At 43.6% G+C, this 18,524-nt stretch overlaps 1 protein-coding gene across 3 annotated transcripts in view; it reads left to right on the plus strand.

The window, feature by feature from the left end:
* CYB5R4 (cytochrome b5 reductase 4) overlaps nucleotides 1-18,524 on the plus strand; it is a 49,997-nt gene that overhangs the window by 20,902 nt on the left and 10,571 nt on the right. For 2 of the 3 annotated variants that reach the window (XM_078877332.1, XM_078877331.1), the window contains exons 11-14: nucleotides 5,624-5,749; nucleotides 6,794-6,934; nucleotides 13,235-13,384; nucleotides 17,079-17,226. In XM_078877332.1, the coding sequence (XP_078733458.1) occupies nucleotides 5,624-5,749; nucleotides 6,794-6,934; nucleotides 13,235-13,384; nucleotides 17,079-17,226 (565 nt within the window). The remainder of the gene's footprint in view (nucleotides 1-5,623; nucleotides 5,750-6,793; nucleotides 6,935-13,234; nucleotides 13,385-17,078; nucleotides 17,227-18,524) is intronic. The other variant, XM_078877333.1, reaches the window with a different exon arrangement.

Here is an 18,524-nt window from a genome sequence, read left to right on the forward strand (position 1 = left end):
GACGTCAGCAACTTGGCTGGCGTTCTACGGTGATGGAAAAGCAACCGGACTCTTCCCGAGGCGCGCCAGGCTAGCTCGGCATAGCCCCGACGCAGCTTTGTACGTACAGTGGAAAAAATCAGCGTGAGAATTTGAATACGATTCACGCAGGATTTTTGCCGAGGAAGCTTGCCATAAATCCAGCTGTTTCTCCCCGTCGGATTGCTTTTGGAACGTAATTGCGCGCGGCAGGCTGAGTGATGCCCCACGCACGCACGCGAGCGCTCCTGCGGATCTGTGTCGGTGAACTTGCCTGTCAAAGGTGCAGTCTTCCCTGTTGTGCACAATGATTTTGTGTGGCGAGGGGGGGGGGCTGGAGTAGGGAGGTGTAAACGATATGGTTTTTGTGAATTATGCAAACCACCACGTGCACCTGCAGCTACGAGGACTTGTTTACATTACTATTTTATTTATTAAAAATATGTTCCAGTTGCACGCACGACTGTTATAGAGGCATGAATGTTCAATATTTTGTTGGTAATCACTGGCGGAGCCAGTGGGGGGGTGGGGTGGCACGTGCCCCCCCCAATGATCCGATCGAAATCCCTAATTTACATCGGATCATTGGGGTTTTTTAGTAATAAATCGGCATTTTGCAACCCCCACTGCCACTGTGTAGCATATTATGAGATGATAGGACAGAGTCCATAATTGGCAATAAGTAACGGCAAAGCGGGTATAAGTGACTCACAGAATTGTGCGCAGTTGCGTACACAGTAACCGACTTCCCTGAAGGCATTAACCTTCAGCGAGCGCGATGCTGATCACACACGGTTCGAATTCGACCCTCGATCGATGGCTGCGCCATCGCCGCACACGCGTCGAATAAAAAGCAAGGGACAAGTCCTTACTTACTAACAACTCCTCTATAATTTTTCATTGCTGGAGGGGTCGCCGCCCCCTACCTGAAAATTCTGGCTCCATCACTGTTGGTAATGAGTAACCCAACGTTTCCATACTCGATTTATTACTGATAACCCAAGGTTTGTTGTGGATACATTGTCCTTTCTGTAATCTCCAGCCTTTAGGGAGAGCTATCAGGTACATGTAAAATGTACTTCGTCTATTATTTGTTACGATCGTTTTCACAAAATATGAAATCACGTGATTAAGAAAAAAGTTGTCATCTTTAATTAATCTGTGAAAATATAATCAGACTTTGTTAAAATTGAGTCCTGTTCACACAACCATGCATTTTTTTCCACACTTGCACATTTCTTAGGACGTGTATGATCCAAGTACACATTCTCACTAATGCCAGGACTGCGTCGCGAAAAACAAAGTTGGACAGCTAGAATTTAAAACAGCACCAACATACCGCTGTTTCTTTGCCCCATTATGGTTTCCCTTAACAACAAAACACTTTCATGTCATCCTCAGAACTGTTTGTAACCCCACACAGCACATTTCCACTCCAGCGGCTGTGCTCTATCGTCCCTGTCCAATCAACAGTCAATTGCAAACTAATGCAACCTAGTGGTGGCCTTAACATTCATTCCAATGCAATATATAATCTGTTTTTTGCACGAAATTGGAGCCAGTGAGATTTAAAGAGCTCCTTTGTGTGATTTCAAACTGATTGTTGCAGCATGTTCCCTGCCTTTTAGAGAAGCAAATCAAATGACGAATGAAGTGTTCTGCAATAAAGGCTTCTGCGCCTGGCCATAAAATAACATTTGCCACATCCTACCTGATGATCACACTGAAATGTCGCGACATTACAGGATCGCAAAATTGCATCTGCTACATCACGGGTATGCGTCTTGTGTCCAGCGATGGCACGTGCACTCTTGGGATTCTTGGCGAGGCCAGAGTTTCACAGTTTGGTGCTGGCTCAGCTTGGCAAAGAGCCAGTGGAAAACCACCCGTGCCATGAGAAACCCGCGCTGTTGCGGCTCGAGTTTGTCGGTGGAAAAAGAGGTGACCAGAAGTCCACGTTTGGGCACTTAGGCTGGCACTTTTGAGCTCCTGAGTTTAAATCTGGGCATTGACAATCTCAGCCAAGTCACCAATGAAGGAACTTAGAAAAAAAACAAGCCGTTATATTGAGTTAGATTTCTCACCTAATTCTGTATACATTAATACTGCTCTGGCAAACAAATTTTTGAAGCTATTTAATTATCAACTTGAGATGAGCGTTCATTTTAGAGCATGAAGTAGTGCCACCCTTTGCTTCGCAGGCTGTTGGAAGTTTTCCGATTCGTGCTTCCCTGCCTTGTGGCGTGAAGAGGTTCAAGTTCATTTATTAGGTATAGCCCTGTGAGCCATTCGGCTCTTGAATCGGGTGCAACCGCGACAAACAAAAAACAAAAACATGAACAAAAAATATCTTAAAGTGAATACAGTATGTGACTAAGTGCAAACAGAAAATCCAAGAAAAGACAGCAAAATATTGCAGAAAAAAATCACCGTACACCAACGCTGTGTGCAAAAATCCCAGTGGGATACAAGTCAAACAACCAACAACAACCACAAGACAACTTAGATTAAGGCCATCAGTCTAACTCTGTACTACAACAAACAAACATGGCTAAACCAATACACTTTTCGAAATCACCAAAATGAAGCCATGAAAGCAATGAAACAGTGATCATAGGAACTGTGACGGAATTTTCACAATAAATGGCATAAACAACATGTGCTACCAAAACCCTGCAGCCATAGCTGGCTGCATGAGTCACTCCACAACAGCAGGAGCATCAATCGGAGTAATCTAATTTTTCAATGCAGTGACCCCGAGTTCGATTCCAGGCCGTGGCTCTAACGTCAGTGGCGAGCGATATCTCAACTTATCCGGAAACCTCCTCCCCCTCGCCAGACTACACTGACCAGTGTGGTGACAAGTCAGATGAAGCAAGCCCCGTGACTGACACGGCATGGTGTGAAGCCTCGTATCATCCAGTGGGTTGATAAACCAGTAACTTCCTGATGCATAATGCACGGGCATATGTAGTACTAATCACATTCCTGCATTTCCCATAAATATGCTAAATTCCTCTTGATATGCACATTATTTTGTCGAAGCGCCCTTTCCCCCCCTCCCAACCCAGCTTATATACATGCTCCAAGCGCGTGTGCTGTTTCATTCAGACGCTGTCTCCCCGACAGACCTGGTTTTCACCTGAGGACGGCTGCTTGCGTTGTGGCCGAAACGTCGTGAGAATTATTTTATTATGTTTTATTTTTATTATTTTATTACTTCCCTTCTACGTGACTTTACCGAAAGAACCAAGAAGATGAATCCCTGCAGTCACGAAAGCTTTAAATCGAAAAATCCAGTGGGTTGATAAACCAGTAACTTCCTGATGTAGTTTATATTTTAGTTTATTTACGTGGTGGTTTAGCTGCCGCAGCTCCATACTATTAACATTCCTTCCCTTTATTAATGCTAACCCTACTCCCTCCCTTTGATGCTGCTAATCCTGCATAATGCACGGGCATAATATGACTTTGAAACCCCCCGCCCACCTCCTACGCATTCTACAAGTAGTGACTAATCCCATATCTGCATTTCCCATAAATATGCAAAATTCCTCTTCATATGCAAATTCCTTTGTCAAGGCGCCCTTCCCCCTCCAACCCAGCTTAAATATACGCTGCCAAGCCTGGTGGTGTTCATTCAGACGCGGTCTTTCCGACAGACCTGTTCTTCACCTGAGGACGACTGCTTACGTTGTGGCCGAAACGTCGTGAGAATTATTTTATCATGTTTTTATTTTTATTATGTTATTATTTCCCTTCTACGTGACTTTACCGAAAGAACCAAGAAGACAGTAACTTCCTCTTGATATTTTTGTTCACCATTACCGACCAGCTTGGAATGAACACCCGCGTGTAAAAAACCTTGTAGGTTAATTGGGTTCTTCCAGCTTAATACAAATGTAGATGACAAAGAGGGTGCATCATTATCGTCATCATTAAGACACAGAAACTTGAAGGTTAAGACCAGGTTTCATAGTTCCGTTGTTTGGTTAATGGAGAGGTGAGTTCCGATATATTTAGATTCAGGAGGGGAATAACAGAGTGTAAGTGAATTTGAAGCTACTCTCGCCCACAGCAGTGGTCTCCTCAAACCTGTAGCTATGGTGACTAGCCAAACTCTGCTTTAATGAGACAGTATAGCATAAATAATAATAATGATGATAACGATGTAAAACTCACACACTGTCTTTAAGGCATTTGGCCGGAGTTAGAAATTGCAAACCATTAACAGTGACTCATTCGTACTGTCGGATCTGTAATTGGCGAGAAAATTCCTCCATAACAGAAAAGTCGGTGAAGGCTGGAAAGCCACACGTTTCAAGCAATACACAATAATGCGTAAAAATAACACGGCCATTGTGCACATGCAAAGATAAACATAATCAGCATTGCCTGAAGAGTGCATTATGGCCCACTAGCGCTACATCTCTGCTGCTGTCAGTTGGACACGTTTTTGACTCGCATTTCTTTTAATGGTGAGCTGAGACAAGAAGACCACAGATACACTTCAGGAAATGCTCATGTTTTTTTGTTTGCATACGCACAAGATGCTGTGGGATTTTGACACATTTTTTGTGGGTCTTGTTTGAAACGTATGGTTTTCGCAGCCCGCACTATTTCCCATTTACGATGGGTGTTTTTCTCGTCATCGTTCAGACGTTTGATTGTATCAATCACTGTTCGTGTCTTGTATGAGGCGAATCGTAATGAGCACGCGAATGTGCAGCACACGACGAGCGCACGCTCCTGCGGTGCCGTTGCATATACGCAGCAGGAGCTGTGGCAGCAAGACTACTTAAGAAGGGAGCAATGGGAATACCTGGAACAGCACTTGAATGCTATTACTTCTTTGTCATGTGGTAGCGTGGGGTTGTTTGCCGGTCCGGCGTGCTAATGTATTGGCTGTGTGTGTGATGGCTTCGGTCTGTGTCTTGGTTATGCGAGTTGTGCGTGTCCGTGTTGCGATGCGGGTTTATGCTCGCTGTGATACACCAACGTATGGTACGATATAGGATAATCGTATCGTCCATTTTGCTAAATATCGTCATGATTTGATTTTTTTGATTATTTTCTTTGAACCTATCTACGTGACTTTACCGAAAGACCCAAGACGATTTGATTATCGTTGCTTATTTACATTTTTGGACATTTACTTCCTGACAAAATGTTTATGAACCATCAGACTCGGTAATATTACAGTTCTAAATGAAGAGCTGTTATCGAGTGAATTGATGTTTTGTCAAATGTATCCCGGAGTAATTGGCAGAACGGTAATTATATGACATCACTGTAGTTTATTGTTCGCGGGTTGTACCCGTTTGTAGGTTATGCCTGTTTGCAGTTGTCCATGTTTGTGGGTTGTGTTGCTTTGGATTGGTTGTGTGTGTTAGTGGGTTGTGTGCATTGGCAGATTGTGCGTGTTTGTGGCTTGTGCCCATTCGTAGGTTATGCTTGTGTGTGGTTATGCCTGTTCGTGGGTTGTGCATGTTCATGGGTTGTGCACGTCAGTAGGTTGTGGCTGTCCGTGGGTTGTGCGTCTTTGTGGGCTGTGCGCAATCGTGGATCGTGCCACTTTGTGGGTTGTGCGGTTGTGCATTTGTAGTGCAGGTGACGTCCCCTCTGGGCAAGGTAGAGGTCTGCCTGAAGAAGGCGCAGCCCAGTATGTCGTGGAAGAGTCTCGGCCAACACCTTGGGGGATCCGGGCTGCTCGACAAGACGAGCTCGCGTGGTGAGTCGGCACCCCACCAGCGACGGTCAAGAGTAGGCGCAACGACGACTCCGCGATCATCGCACGTGATCAGTGTGCGTGCAGTTGAGTGCGGAAAATTGCGAACGTAAGAAATTACGACGTACGATTTGAACGTGTGCCACCCGTTTCGATGAATCCGCTCCCCATGCCACGTGGGATCTGGGAGGTATTTGCCCATGCTTTTCCACGCTGTCCATTGCAGGTCGGCGAAGGCGGGAAGCATCGACAGTGGAGTATGGATATTTGCTGCCCTGCCACCAGCTGACAAAGTAGCCCCGCAGCAAGCCTATAACACCTGTTTTGTGCATGGTGGTCACCTATCGAGCAGTATCCAGACTCAACTGAAGCGATTGGGCACATTCTGGGTGATTCGCTGTTAGGCTGTTTACTAATTATGAAAACTCATTGGGCCAACAAGCCTCTTTTGCAAGTGTAACCTGGATCGACAAGTGACGGCAACATCTATTAAGTTACTCGTGAAATGTTTCGAATTAGTTATTCATTCACCCTTACAATAAGTGACGTTTTGAGTATGCAAATGTTACGTTTAGGCTCACGGAGCAAAACGAGATCGCACAGAACAGAACGAGAATACCAATGCGAACATGACGGAACAATTTCGATTTAAAGCTTTCGTGACTGCAGGGATTCATCTTCTTGGTTCTTTCGGTAAAGTCACGTAGAATGGAAATAATACAAATAAAACATAATAAAATAATTCTCACAACGTTTCGGCCACAATGCAAGCAGCCGTCCTCAGGTGAAGACCAGGTCTGTCGGGGAGACAGCATCTGAATGAAACAGCACCATGCTTGTCTCCCCGACAGACCTGGTCTTCACCTGAGGACGGCTGCTTGCGTTGTGGCCGAAACGTCGTGAGAATTATTTTATTATGTTTTATTTGTATTATTTCCATTCTACGTGACTTTACCGAAAGAACCAAGAAGATGACGGAACAAAGCAATCTTGCGACGTACGCGTGATATTTTCTACCATTCCCTTTGCGACGGGGGATGCCTGCAGAGCTGCTCTTCCGGCGCGGCATTGTGACCGCCCGCTCGCCGGTGACCCACGACACGGTCCTGCTGTGCGTGCGCCTCCCGCGCGGGACGCACATGGGCCTCGCGCTCGGCCATCACGTGTACCTGCAAGCGCCCGTGCAAGGTGTGTCTCCACCGCCACTCGCCTACATTTCTTCCCCACATCGTTCAAGGCCCGGTGGGGCCAGGCGTCCCGCTTGTGAAAAAATAAAAAGGGTGGGGGGGGAGAAATGCTTAATTACTGCCTGCTCGATAGAAAAAGAAATGGGCTTTACCCTTTTTCAGGAAATGATTCAGGAGGTCTTCTTGGTTCTTTCGGTAAAGTCACGTAGAAGGGAAATAATAAAATAATAAAAATGAAACATAATAAAATAATTCTCACGACGTTTCGGCCACAACGCAAGCAGCCGACGAAAGAACCAAGAAGATGAATCCCGGCAGTCACGAAAGCTTTAAATCGAAATGAGTCAGGAGGTGTTAAGATGTTCAAACACCAAATAGACATCTATCGCAAGGCATCAAGCCTGCATTGACCACACACAATTGCGGTAAAACATCCACACATAGAAGCTTTGATAATGCATTCATTGTCCTTGAAACTGATTGGCCTACACCAGAGACAGCTTAATTTATGGACTTGGCTCACCAGTGTGAGACCAATGAACGCCAAAAGGCATCGAGCACAAAGACAATGCAAAATATCAAAGCACTCATAGCTCGGATTGAGCAGTGAAAATGACCTGCTCAGTATTATAAAGCACTGCATACACCTCCCCCCCCCTCCTCATCCCCCCTCGCCTGTGCTTTGTGCCCCACCAATATATATTTGCTGCCATTGTACGGGACTCAATTGCTCACCGAATGTGTTGCTGGTAGGCTGGAATGGGTGGTAGACACGGTGCGGAAAGGTCAGCTGGTGAGAGGCTTTCCTGGTCACTGATCTGGACTGACACATCGGCTGGGATTAAGCCCCCCGTGTGTGTACGGTGTACAGCGGTCGTGTCTCGGTGTCAAGGTGCGGCCGCGCTTGAGCTTTCGTTAATTCGAAAAGACATTTAAAGGTCTTCGTGTATTTGTGTTATCTTCAGACAGTTTGGGCAGTCATTTGGAACACTGGCAGGTTTCGTAATTAATTTGCGTGTTAAATCTTTTGCTGTTCGTATGATGATTAGTTGTTACGCAATTTATTCTCAGACTGTGTTGAACCAACTGTTGCATGTTTTTTAAATGTCATTGTTTTAAGTAAACCACTGTTTAAAAGCTTACAGGGCCCTATTTGCCTGCTCTGAACCAAGGGGGATTGCAAGACACAGTAGCTATGATTCGGCACTGTGGGGCCAGGGTTGGCGGACCACATGGAGATTTCCGTGTGATCTCATTAATTAAACCTGCGGGGTTGTGAGGCGCTTATAAGATGGCACTCAGTGAGGCTTTCCTGGATTGGCAATTGCTGTCATCACCATAGTTATAAGTTAATGAGTTGGAGCGGTGCTTAGTGCGCGGCACTATGAACCCGGTGACCTGGGTTTGATTGCCAGCCATGGCTAACATCAATGGCAAGTGATGTATAAACCAATCCTGGGCCCTGCATTCACTAGTTCCCCACTGACCAGCGTGGTGAAGTATGGTCAAACAACCTCAAGGACCAATACTTTCCTGGGGGAAAGGCCTTCATCCAGCAGTCAATTGATAATAGGCTAAAAAAACATTGTTTGTATTATATTACATGTGAGTTTTATTTTGTCAGCTTGATGCTGTTACTCCTTATGAAGGTTTGCTTCGACTGTTTTGTTGAGGTTCAGTTTGCCTCCACGGTGGTAATATATTTTAAATTACTTGTGTTCGGTTGAGACCCGAGGGACCACCTCCTCTCTCCCACCTTAAGTGTCAGTGAAATATTTCTTGAACGGTGTCGCCGCGTAGGAGCGATGGCGTGAGAGAAACACATTGTCCTGCACTCTGATTAGCATGTCTCAAACGTACGTGACTGACACGTTTATCTCTCAAGCAGGATGCGGTGCTGCACGTTGTTCGGCTGCGTTTTATTGAGCGGCGTGTATGGTACTGACAGTTTTATTCTTTAAGCTGCGATGCTGTGTGGAAATTTCCACATTTTTTTTTCTACCACTCTCAACATGTCTGCTTTGACAGCCGTCCAGCGTTCACGTGAGCGATTGCGTTTTTGTGGATTGTATTTTAACATTCTGTATGAAACACAATTTTGCACCGAATGAATCTTTTATCGCGCATTATTATTATTATTTGGATATTGGACGTGGCCGTGCGGCTCAGTGGACCAAAACTGCCCAAGCACCAAATCACTTCCACTGTGATATCCTGGGTTTCACTCCACGTAAGCCTCGGTGATTTAACTGGATTCCCGAGTCTTAAGTAAGTTGATGGTCTCAGTCTCGTCACCGTTTGCCAAGAAAAAAAATAAAGCCTCCTAACACACTCGGTTAAGAGAAATCACGTTGGGCTGCAAAAACAAGTAAGCGAGCTTGAGCAGGACTCGTTGTTGGACGGGATGATGGCCAGTGGCTGAGACTAATGATGGCGTGGCAGCCAAAGGAGGCAACGTGCCTGAGAGCATGCCCACTGCAGGGGTGGAGCAATGAAATCAGCTCGTGTGCAAGTGCTATAGATGGATTGTTTAATCACAGCAACACCTCCGATATCCACTTCACGAAGGGGGAATTTTTATTGTTTTAAGGATGACATTCCTCCCGTAGTTTGTTCACGGTGCGGTACATTGTAAGGGCTTCGTATTCTTGCTTCTTTCGGTAAAGTCACGTAGAAGGGAAATAATAAAATAATAAATATATAAAACAATAAAAATGTATTATTTCCCTTCTACGTGACTTTACCGAAAGAACCAAGAATATGAATCCCTGCAGTCACGAAAGCTTTAAATCAAAATCGTAAGGGCTGTTCCCGCAACACGTTAATTAAAACAAAGCGGCGTGCATTTGTCCTTGCCTCCAAATGGAGTCTAAGCAGGCAGCAACGTCTTACACTGGTCAACACACTTTTTCTGGCATAAGGTATTCCAACGGTTTTAAGGTAATTTTGGGGTGCTGATTCCAAATCTGGCATCAGTTTTTGTCTATCACATAAGGTTTTTGAGATATCAAATATAGTATTTTCAATAAAAACTGCAGAAGAAAGATATTAAATAAATGTGGATATCTACATAAAATTATATTATAAATACACTATCCTAAAAATACAGCGCCATATTTTAAGAGTTAATTTCGGGTAAAATCAATGAAAATGGGGTATGCCGATAGCATAAAATGAGATGCGATAGAGCAAATCTGAGATCAGATTTGGAATCAGCACCCTGAAATTAGTCTAAAACAGCTGCAAAAGTCCAGGCCAGAAAAAACTGTATTTTTTTTGTTGACCAGTGTTATCATCTCCGGGTTAGCGGCGCTGATGAGCACGTTTGGCTACGTACGGTGCAAAAGAGGTTCAACGTACGCACATACAGAGATGGTTTGGGCTTTTGGGAGGATCTCCATCCAGCAGTGGATTGATTTTGGCTGATGATGGTAAAGATGCATGTTTTTATTTGTGCAGTGCAATATATTCAGGTTCTGAGGACATTGCAGTTTTACTGCCATATGACAAACGTTATTTTCAAGGCCTATAAAAATGTGCTGTGAGGTTTGTTATAGATGCAGCTTGAGAAATATTTCTGTAACAGCGTCTTCTAGGACCATCTCAGTGCAATATTTCTGACTTGATCTGATAGCAGAAAAAAATAAGTAAAAAAAACTATTTTTACAAGTCTCCAGCTCCATTGAGGGTCATAATTGCGTCACTTTATTTTGAATGGGCTCCTATTTTCACTGGAAACAGTGGACGCCTTGTTCCATGGCACACCACTCATACATGGACCGCCTTTCCATTAACGACATCTGCAAGCAGTTAATCAATCACTGGCCCCCTTACCCGTGCACCATTGACAGTGCCTGCCGTGTCCTGGCATGACCTGCTCAACCCACGGGGGGGGTGGGGGGGGGGCATTCAGGGGCCTTCGACTGTTGTTGCTGGGCCTCCCAGCCTTTTTAGGGCCTCAAAAAATAAGCCTCTTTTCGACTGCACAACCGAGCCGCACCGAGTCACCCGGGCACAGGTCAGGCATCGGCAATGTTGTTGGGCTTTTTTTCCCCCACTGAGGAATTGGAGCCATGCTGTGCACATCGCATGCAGAAAATGAGTCGACTCGCTCGGCCTGGATCTGAATAGATTAAAATGTCTCGTGAGGCCAGGGTTTCATGATTTCGTTCTGGCTCGACTCAGGAAATTTCCAGTCGGGAAAAAAAAACCACCCGTATCGTTCAGGGCCCTGCACTGCCGTTGCTTAGATGTGCAATCGGGGTTATAGAGACACTGACTATGAGCCTGTGGGCTCAGGGCCAGACTTGCAAATGTCATGATGAGGAACAAAGAAAGACCTGTGGTGTGTGGCACATACAGACTCAAGCAGTGCGCTGTCAGCAAAGCAGGGGAAAGCCTGTTAATTAACAGGGAAAGTTCGCTGCGCAAACACAATCATCAACATAACTGGGTTTCATCTTCTTGGTTCTTTCGGTAAAGTCACGTAGAAGGGAAACAATAAAATAATAAAACATAATAAAATACAATTCTCACGACGTTTCGGCCACAACGCAAGCAGCCGTCCTCAGGTGAAGAACAGGTCTTTCTTTACCGAAAGAACCGAGAAGATGAATCCCTGCAGTCACGAAAGCTTTAAATCGAAATATAACTGGGTTTGGTCAATAATGGAGAGAATCTCATCACGGTAACTCAAGCATTTAGCTGTTGATTGATTGGCGTTGATTGACTGGGACCACGGTGTTTGATCAAAGTGAGAGCCATGTGGGCTAACATCGAGCATCGCTGTGTTTTGAGATTGTACAGTTACGGCATTTGTGTCAGGCACGATTTCTGACATTTCGCTCCACGTGCCGAGAGCTTCAGGAACTGAAGCAAAACGTCGGACATTGTGGCGAGCAGCACGCCGTTCAGCCTGAGAACACACGGGAGAGCCAAACAAAACAACCGTGAAAATGTATGCAGTTGTAACATTGAGCAGTTGCAAAAAAAATATGTGGGAAAGCGCAGGCACAACAGGACAGGGAATACATTTGGGCCAAAGAAAATCTGTGCAAACAATGCAAATAATTTCGATTGAAAAGTTTTTCAATGTAAGATTCATGACACGCAAAGAGTCACGGAGATCCTTTAAACATTTATATATTCATGTTTTGAAATATAAACAATGTAAAGTATGCAATAGTGAATGAAAATGCAGCAGTATTTTGTGTTATATTTTATTGCAAAAAAAACACTTTGGCATATGTTCCACAGTGTAGTTTGCATTGTAAACCTGTTGTTTGCTACATCCATTGTGACCGCAATTCATTATTACTGCTTGTTTAAAAAAACTAAATGATACTGCACGCCGTGTACTTCACAGTGGACGTTAAAGATCCCCTTCTTGTCGTATGGCTGATGTTGATGCAAACCAACAACTACAATTTTAACATTCAGTGTTCAAGCCAGATAACCGCATCAGGAGCAGCGGAGTGTAATCGCTGTGATGTCTCCATCGTATTTGTGGATCGGGGCATTGCGTCATTATAAGTTGTACGGTCCGTTCTGCATGACCACAGTCGCACAATGGAGAGTTTTTAATTTTCCATTGCGCATCTGCCATGGTTTGTGCGGTGGATGCGGATTAGGGTGGACCATGAGCTTCGCGGAAGATCAAACCCAGAGGTTTTCTGCGTTGGGTTTTTAACAAACATCCCCTGATGTCACGAGTAGGCCATTGTGTGCCGGCATTGTGGTCCAAATTTGACAAATTCAAAATTACACGGCAAATTACTCAATTGGGATTATAAATAGAAATTATCGTTCTCTCCGGGAAGGCTAATGCCTCAAATCACGCTTGTAAATGAAGAGATGCAGGTCTCTAAAATTCTCACCTGGTTAAACAAAATAATCTCGAACTTGATACCATGCATGCAGCATAGAAAACTTTCTGCAAGCCGCAATTCTGAACAGCTGACACCCTGATGTTCTGAGATTTACGAGCTAGTGTTGTGCATGTGTGTCTGTGGAGCAACTGATGCAACGCGGGTTCATTGCGCAAGCGTGGATAACACTAGTTGCAAGTGGTAACTGGACCTCTCTTGGGGTCTTCTTGGGCTTAAAAAAAGTACTTAGTGAAGTATGTAAACAAATTCAGTACTGGGGAGAGACAGAGGGAGCCAGGCATGGTGCCAGCTACACCATCCTCTCACGTACCATTCTGACCTTCACAGATGCTTGCTAACAGCACTTGCACCAACAGGCTTTGAGGCTTTTTGGTGAAAATGTGTCCGTTTCTTGCATGTGTGCGTGTTCACAGGAGTCGATATAACGCGTGCTTACACTCCCGTGCTGCCCTCGCTGACAGCGCCCTGGGAGGTGGTGCCGCGTCTCTCCACCGTCTTGCACTTCATGATCAAGGTTTACCCCAACGGCACCCTGACGCCAGTGCTTGGCTGCCTTGGCCCAGGTAACCCCCCCCCCACCCCCAACCTCTCACATTTGACCCCAAGAAGCAACGGCCGATAGGGCCTGGGGGTGGCAGGTGGCCGTGGCCTTGGGAAGGAGCTTATGGCAAGGATGGGGGAACCTATGACCCACGACTTAATTTGATCCGATCTGCTTGGTAACGATCCGCAAACGATGTTTATCAATTTCGATTTAAAGCTTTCGTGACTGCAGGGATTCATCTTCTTGGTTCTTTCGGTAAAGTCACGTCGAAGGGAAATAATAAAATAATAAAAATACAACATAATAAAATAATATAATACTTTTATTATGTTTTATTTTTTATTATTTTATTATTTCCCTTCTACGTGACTTTACCGAAAGAACCAAGAAGATGTTTATCAATTTAACACGTAGGCTTTCGCGACCAATGTCATCCATAATTCAGGTTTTTTTTTGGGTTAGATCGTGTAAATATATAAGGAACGTAACAGGAGGATTTCTCCACATATCTGGCTGTCGCCTGATGAAGCTATTTGTAATTACTGGCGAAATGTCGTACTCAGATTGTGAATTTTGTGGCTTTGCTCTCCAACATAACAAATTGGCATGTTCGTGACAAACCTTACGAATTGGCTGTTTAACGACACATCTATATCCTTACTCGATCTAACCCAAAAAAAACTTTATTCTGGATGTTTATTAATCGCTACGAGTATCTTTGAGTTTATTTGATTTGTTACACAGATGATCCCGTTTAGCCAGTTTCACGCTATTTTAGAGGGAAATATATTTTCGACCTCGGAGCAACACTGTTTTATTATTTGTAGTGTGCACAGTTACTGCTGTCACTGCAAGGGCCCATTTATATGCATTCGATGGGCAAGTTTTTTTTCGCGTAATTACATCGATAATGCCATAGGTGTGTGTCGATGCGTGGCCCACTGTTTGGAATTTATTTTTATCCTTTATGTAGAAAAAAAGTTCCTGATTACCTGTCTTAGCGCAATCTGGTTGGTCAGCTAAAACAAATTAACTGATGTTCTAAATCTACCGGAATAAGCTTATGGAAATGTATTATTCAATTGGCGACTAGACTTTTAAAAAAAGTATTTTTTTGTCACATGGACAATGTGATACTTATTGCAATGCCTTGTGCATTGCAATAAGTATTTTTTCTGAAAAATCTACGTTATTTTGCATAGCAGCAGGATTGTTGCATGAGCATTAGTACGCGAACACGGGGGGTGTTAGAGCATCCGCTTGCATGTGCTTTTGTTTAGCTGTGCGCATTTCTTTGCCTCGTCGAATTCTCTAAAAAAATTGAGGCTCACTTAACAGTCTGGTTTTCCAGTAGAAGGCTTATATATCATGTAACCGTGTGTGTATACGTGTGTAACAGGTCAACTAAAATACTTACACGTGGGTAATGTTTTTCTCACCGGTACCGAGAGTAAAGAAACGTCTCGACATTTTGGCCAACCGGCTTTGTTCAGCAATCGATTTGCTGAGACTCATAGTGTTTACAGAAAATACGTTTATTGACAAAGCCCAGTCAACAAAAACAACCATATCTTTCGCTCCCTAGGTCTTGTTATTTGATTTCAAATCAACTGTTATTCATGGAATAAGTTCACCAAATCAACACATTTATCACATTTAAATATATATGTATATAAGCCACTTAACAAATGTTTTGTCAAGTAAAATAAATTTCAAACTTATTTCACAAGAACATATTATGAACCCACAATGATTGAAACGAATTTTCATTTTTAAAAATCTATTCCATTTCAGTCGTTTAAACCTAAAGTAGACAGGGCCAGGATGGGATAAAAAGTGGCTTGGACCGTTTAAGGAATAACAACGGCTGTGCTTGAATAGGCGGTAGTCAAAGTGCACTCCTGATAAAACGAGCACCCTATTGATAACCCCAAGCCAGTGGTCAAATTACACATTCCCATAGCACGTGCCAATATCTCCGTAGACTAACCGCGGTGAACTGACCACAAAATACTACTAATTTTACAGGCCGAAAAAAAATAATGAGTGGTGTCAAATCTGCGCCCTGGATATGAAATTTTAACTTTCCAATTGTTTGTCAAGAGTTCTTACCCACAGTGCACGTTGGCTGGATTTATTCCTGGAAACAATAAGTTCAATCCAGAGTTCAATGTATCGGTTCTTTCTCCCGGTCGTGCCAGTTGAAACAATGGTGCAAGCTTCTTGAAATTGGGTACACCACAATTAGTTGACCGGCAGATCGCGTGTGGCGGGGTAAAGTGTGGGTACGCCCACCTTCCAAGCGTAGGCCAAAATACCCCGTAGACGAGTTCTCTAAAGCTTTCTCCAGTGAAGACCCTCCTGGCAGCAGTGGTGTGTGCAAGTAATTGCGGAGCTGCACCTTAACCTTTTTCTACCTGATAGTAGGTTTTTACCCTTTTAACTGGTACAAAACTGACACCTTTATTCAAGGCATCATGTTTGCAATGACCACAACACAAGTAGTCAAAAAAGCAAACAAAAAGAAGCAACTCTGATAAGGATGATAATATGCACTGTCCTTGAAGTTGATTGGCCCACACCCGAGACGGCTTTCTTTAGAGCCTAGTCCCCATTGGTGTAGGGCCAGATGACACCAGAAGGCGTACAACTCAAACACAGTGCAATATCAGAGTATTGAGAGCTCGGGGTAAGCATTTACACTATGAGATCTCTTTTACCAGTGGCAAAATATGATAGTAGGTTTTTACCCTTTTAACTGGTACAAAACTGACACCTTTATTCAAGGCATCATGTTTGCAATGACCACAACACAAGTAGTCAAAAAAGCAAACAAAAAGAAGCAACTCTGATAAGGATGATAATATGCACTGTCCTTGAAGTTGATTGGCCCACACCCGAGACGGCTTTCTTTAGAGCCTAGTCCCCATTGGTGTAGGGCCAGATGACACCAGAAGGCGTACAACTCAAACACAGTGCAATATCAGAGTATTGAGAGCTCGGGGTAAGCATTTACACTATGAGATCTCTTTTACCAGTGGCAAAATATGATAGTAGGTTTTTACCCTTTTAACTGGTACAAAACTGACACCTTTATTCAAGGCATCATGTTTGCAATGACCACAACACAAGTAGTCAAAAAAGCAAACAAAAAGAAGCAACTCTGATAAGGATGATAATATGCACTGTCCTTGAAGTTGATTGGCCCACACCCGAGACGGCTTTCTTTAGAGCCTAGTCCCCATTGGTGTAGGGCCAGATGACACCAATGGGGACTAGGCTCTAAAGAAAGCCGTCTCGGGTGTGGGCCAATCAACTTCAAGGACAGTGCATATTATCATCCTTATCAGAGTTGCTTCTTTTTGTTTGCTTTTTTGACCCTTTTTCTACCTCTTCTTGGTTCTTTCGGTAAAGTCACGTAGAAGGGAAATAATAAAATAATAAAATTAACCATAATAATATACTAATATAATATTTTTATTTTATTATTTCCCTTCTACGTGACTTTAACGAAAGAACCAAGAAGATGAATCCCTGCAGTCACGAAAGCTTTAAATCGAAACGTAACTTTTTCTACCTCTTACAGTAAGTTTAGCGTTCAAACGAATACCGTGGGAAGTATTAATTTCCCAACACCCAAGACCAGGGAGGAGTCTCCGGTAAAACTTGGCGCTGTCGGTGCTCTGGGTGGCGTGTGGTGTCACGGCACACAGGGGACGCGGTGCTGGTGTGCGACGGTGCTGGCACCTTCCGGCGAGCGCAAGTGGCTGGTGTGTCGCAGCTCACCCTCGTCGCGGCCGGCACGGGACTGACACCCATGGTGCGACTCCTCGCTTACGCCGTCGTCAGCGACCACATCCGGTGGGACTCCCCCCCCCCCCCCCCTTTCACTCGCTCGCTTAATGAATGATGTGGATATTGTAATTTATGTAAATATATTTAATGAGTTGAGACGATCTTCTTGGTTCTTTCGATAAAGTCACGTAGAATGGAAATAAGAAAATAAGAAAAATGAAACATTTTATTACTTTATTATTTCCATTCTACGTGACTTTAATAATAAAAATAAAACATTTTATTACTTTATTATTTCCATTCTACGTGACTTTACCGAAAGAAAACTTTATTATTTTATTATTTCCATTCTACGTGACTTTACCGAAAGAACCAAGAAGATGAATCCCTGCAGTCACGAAAGCTTTAAATCGAGAGTTGAGACTAATGTTGAAAGCGTTTGTACATCAGTTCTGTCCATTTTCCATTGAGAAATTGAGGGGGGGGGGGTGGTTGGTGGGGGCTACGATAACTCTGGAAATTATAATCCAATATGAACCAAACTTTAGTGTAGAGTTGTGTTACTGTTGGGGACTTGCTTTATTGAAAACCGGTCACTTTGATCAATGAACTTTGTAAAACTTGGAAACAAACTGGAGCAAGAAAGGAGTACTATATTTGCAAATGTACAAACCTGTGTTGCCCTCACAGCTACCTATCGGCTCCATACTGCTAATTACATCTAAGAACCAACTCAAGCTGGAAAGCATATTGCATGTAATTTTACTGACGTGTTACAATTTCAAGCACATATGGTGGACAATAATGGCTACACCTGTACTGATGAGTTCAAACAATGAAGAGTCCGGTGTACAGCATCATTTTTCTTAGGTTTTTTCGGTAAAGTCACGTAGGTAAAAAATGTAAATTAATAAAAGTAAAATAAACAAAATAAAAAATCACGACGTTTCGGAAGCAACACAAGCCTCCGTCTTCAGGTGGAACCGTCACAGTCTATACTTAGTCTTAAGCCTCACCTTACCATATTAATAAAAAGTGTGCCGTTCCTGGCCCTTCACCCCTCAACCATTACATATACGGGGTGGTATTTCTTGTGATCTGTCATTTACTTAATACAGCTGTCGTGGATGTGACGGTTCCACCTGAAGACAGAGGCTTGTGTTGCTTCCGAAACGTTGTGATTTTTTATTTTGTTTTATTTACTTTTATTAATTTACATTTTTTACCTACGTGACTTTACCGAAAAAACCTAAGAATATGAATCCTTGCAGTCACGAAAGCTTCAAATCTAGAATTACAACATCATTGTTGTCCTTCTGCTATCTGCCTTTAAAAAAAATCCTCAATCTCAGCTCTTTTGAGCT

This window comes from Lampetra fluviatilis, chromosome 47 (genome assembly GCF_964198595.1).
Source record: "Lampetra fluviatilis chromosome 47, kcLamFluv1.1, whole genome shotgun sequence".
NCBI lineage: Eukaryota > Metazoa > Chordata > Hyperoartia > Petromyzontiformes > Petromyzontidae > Lampetra > Lampetra fluviatilis.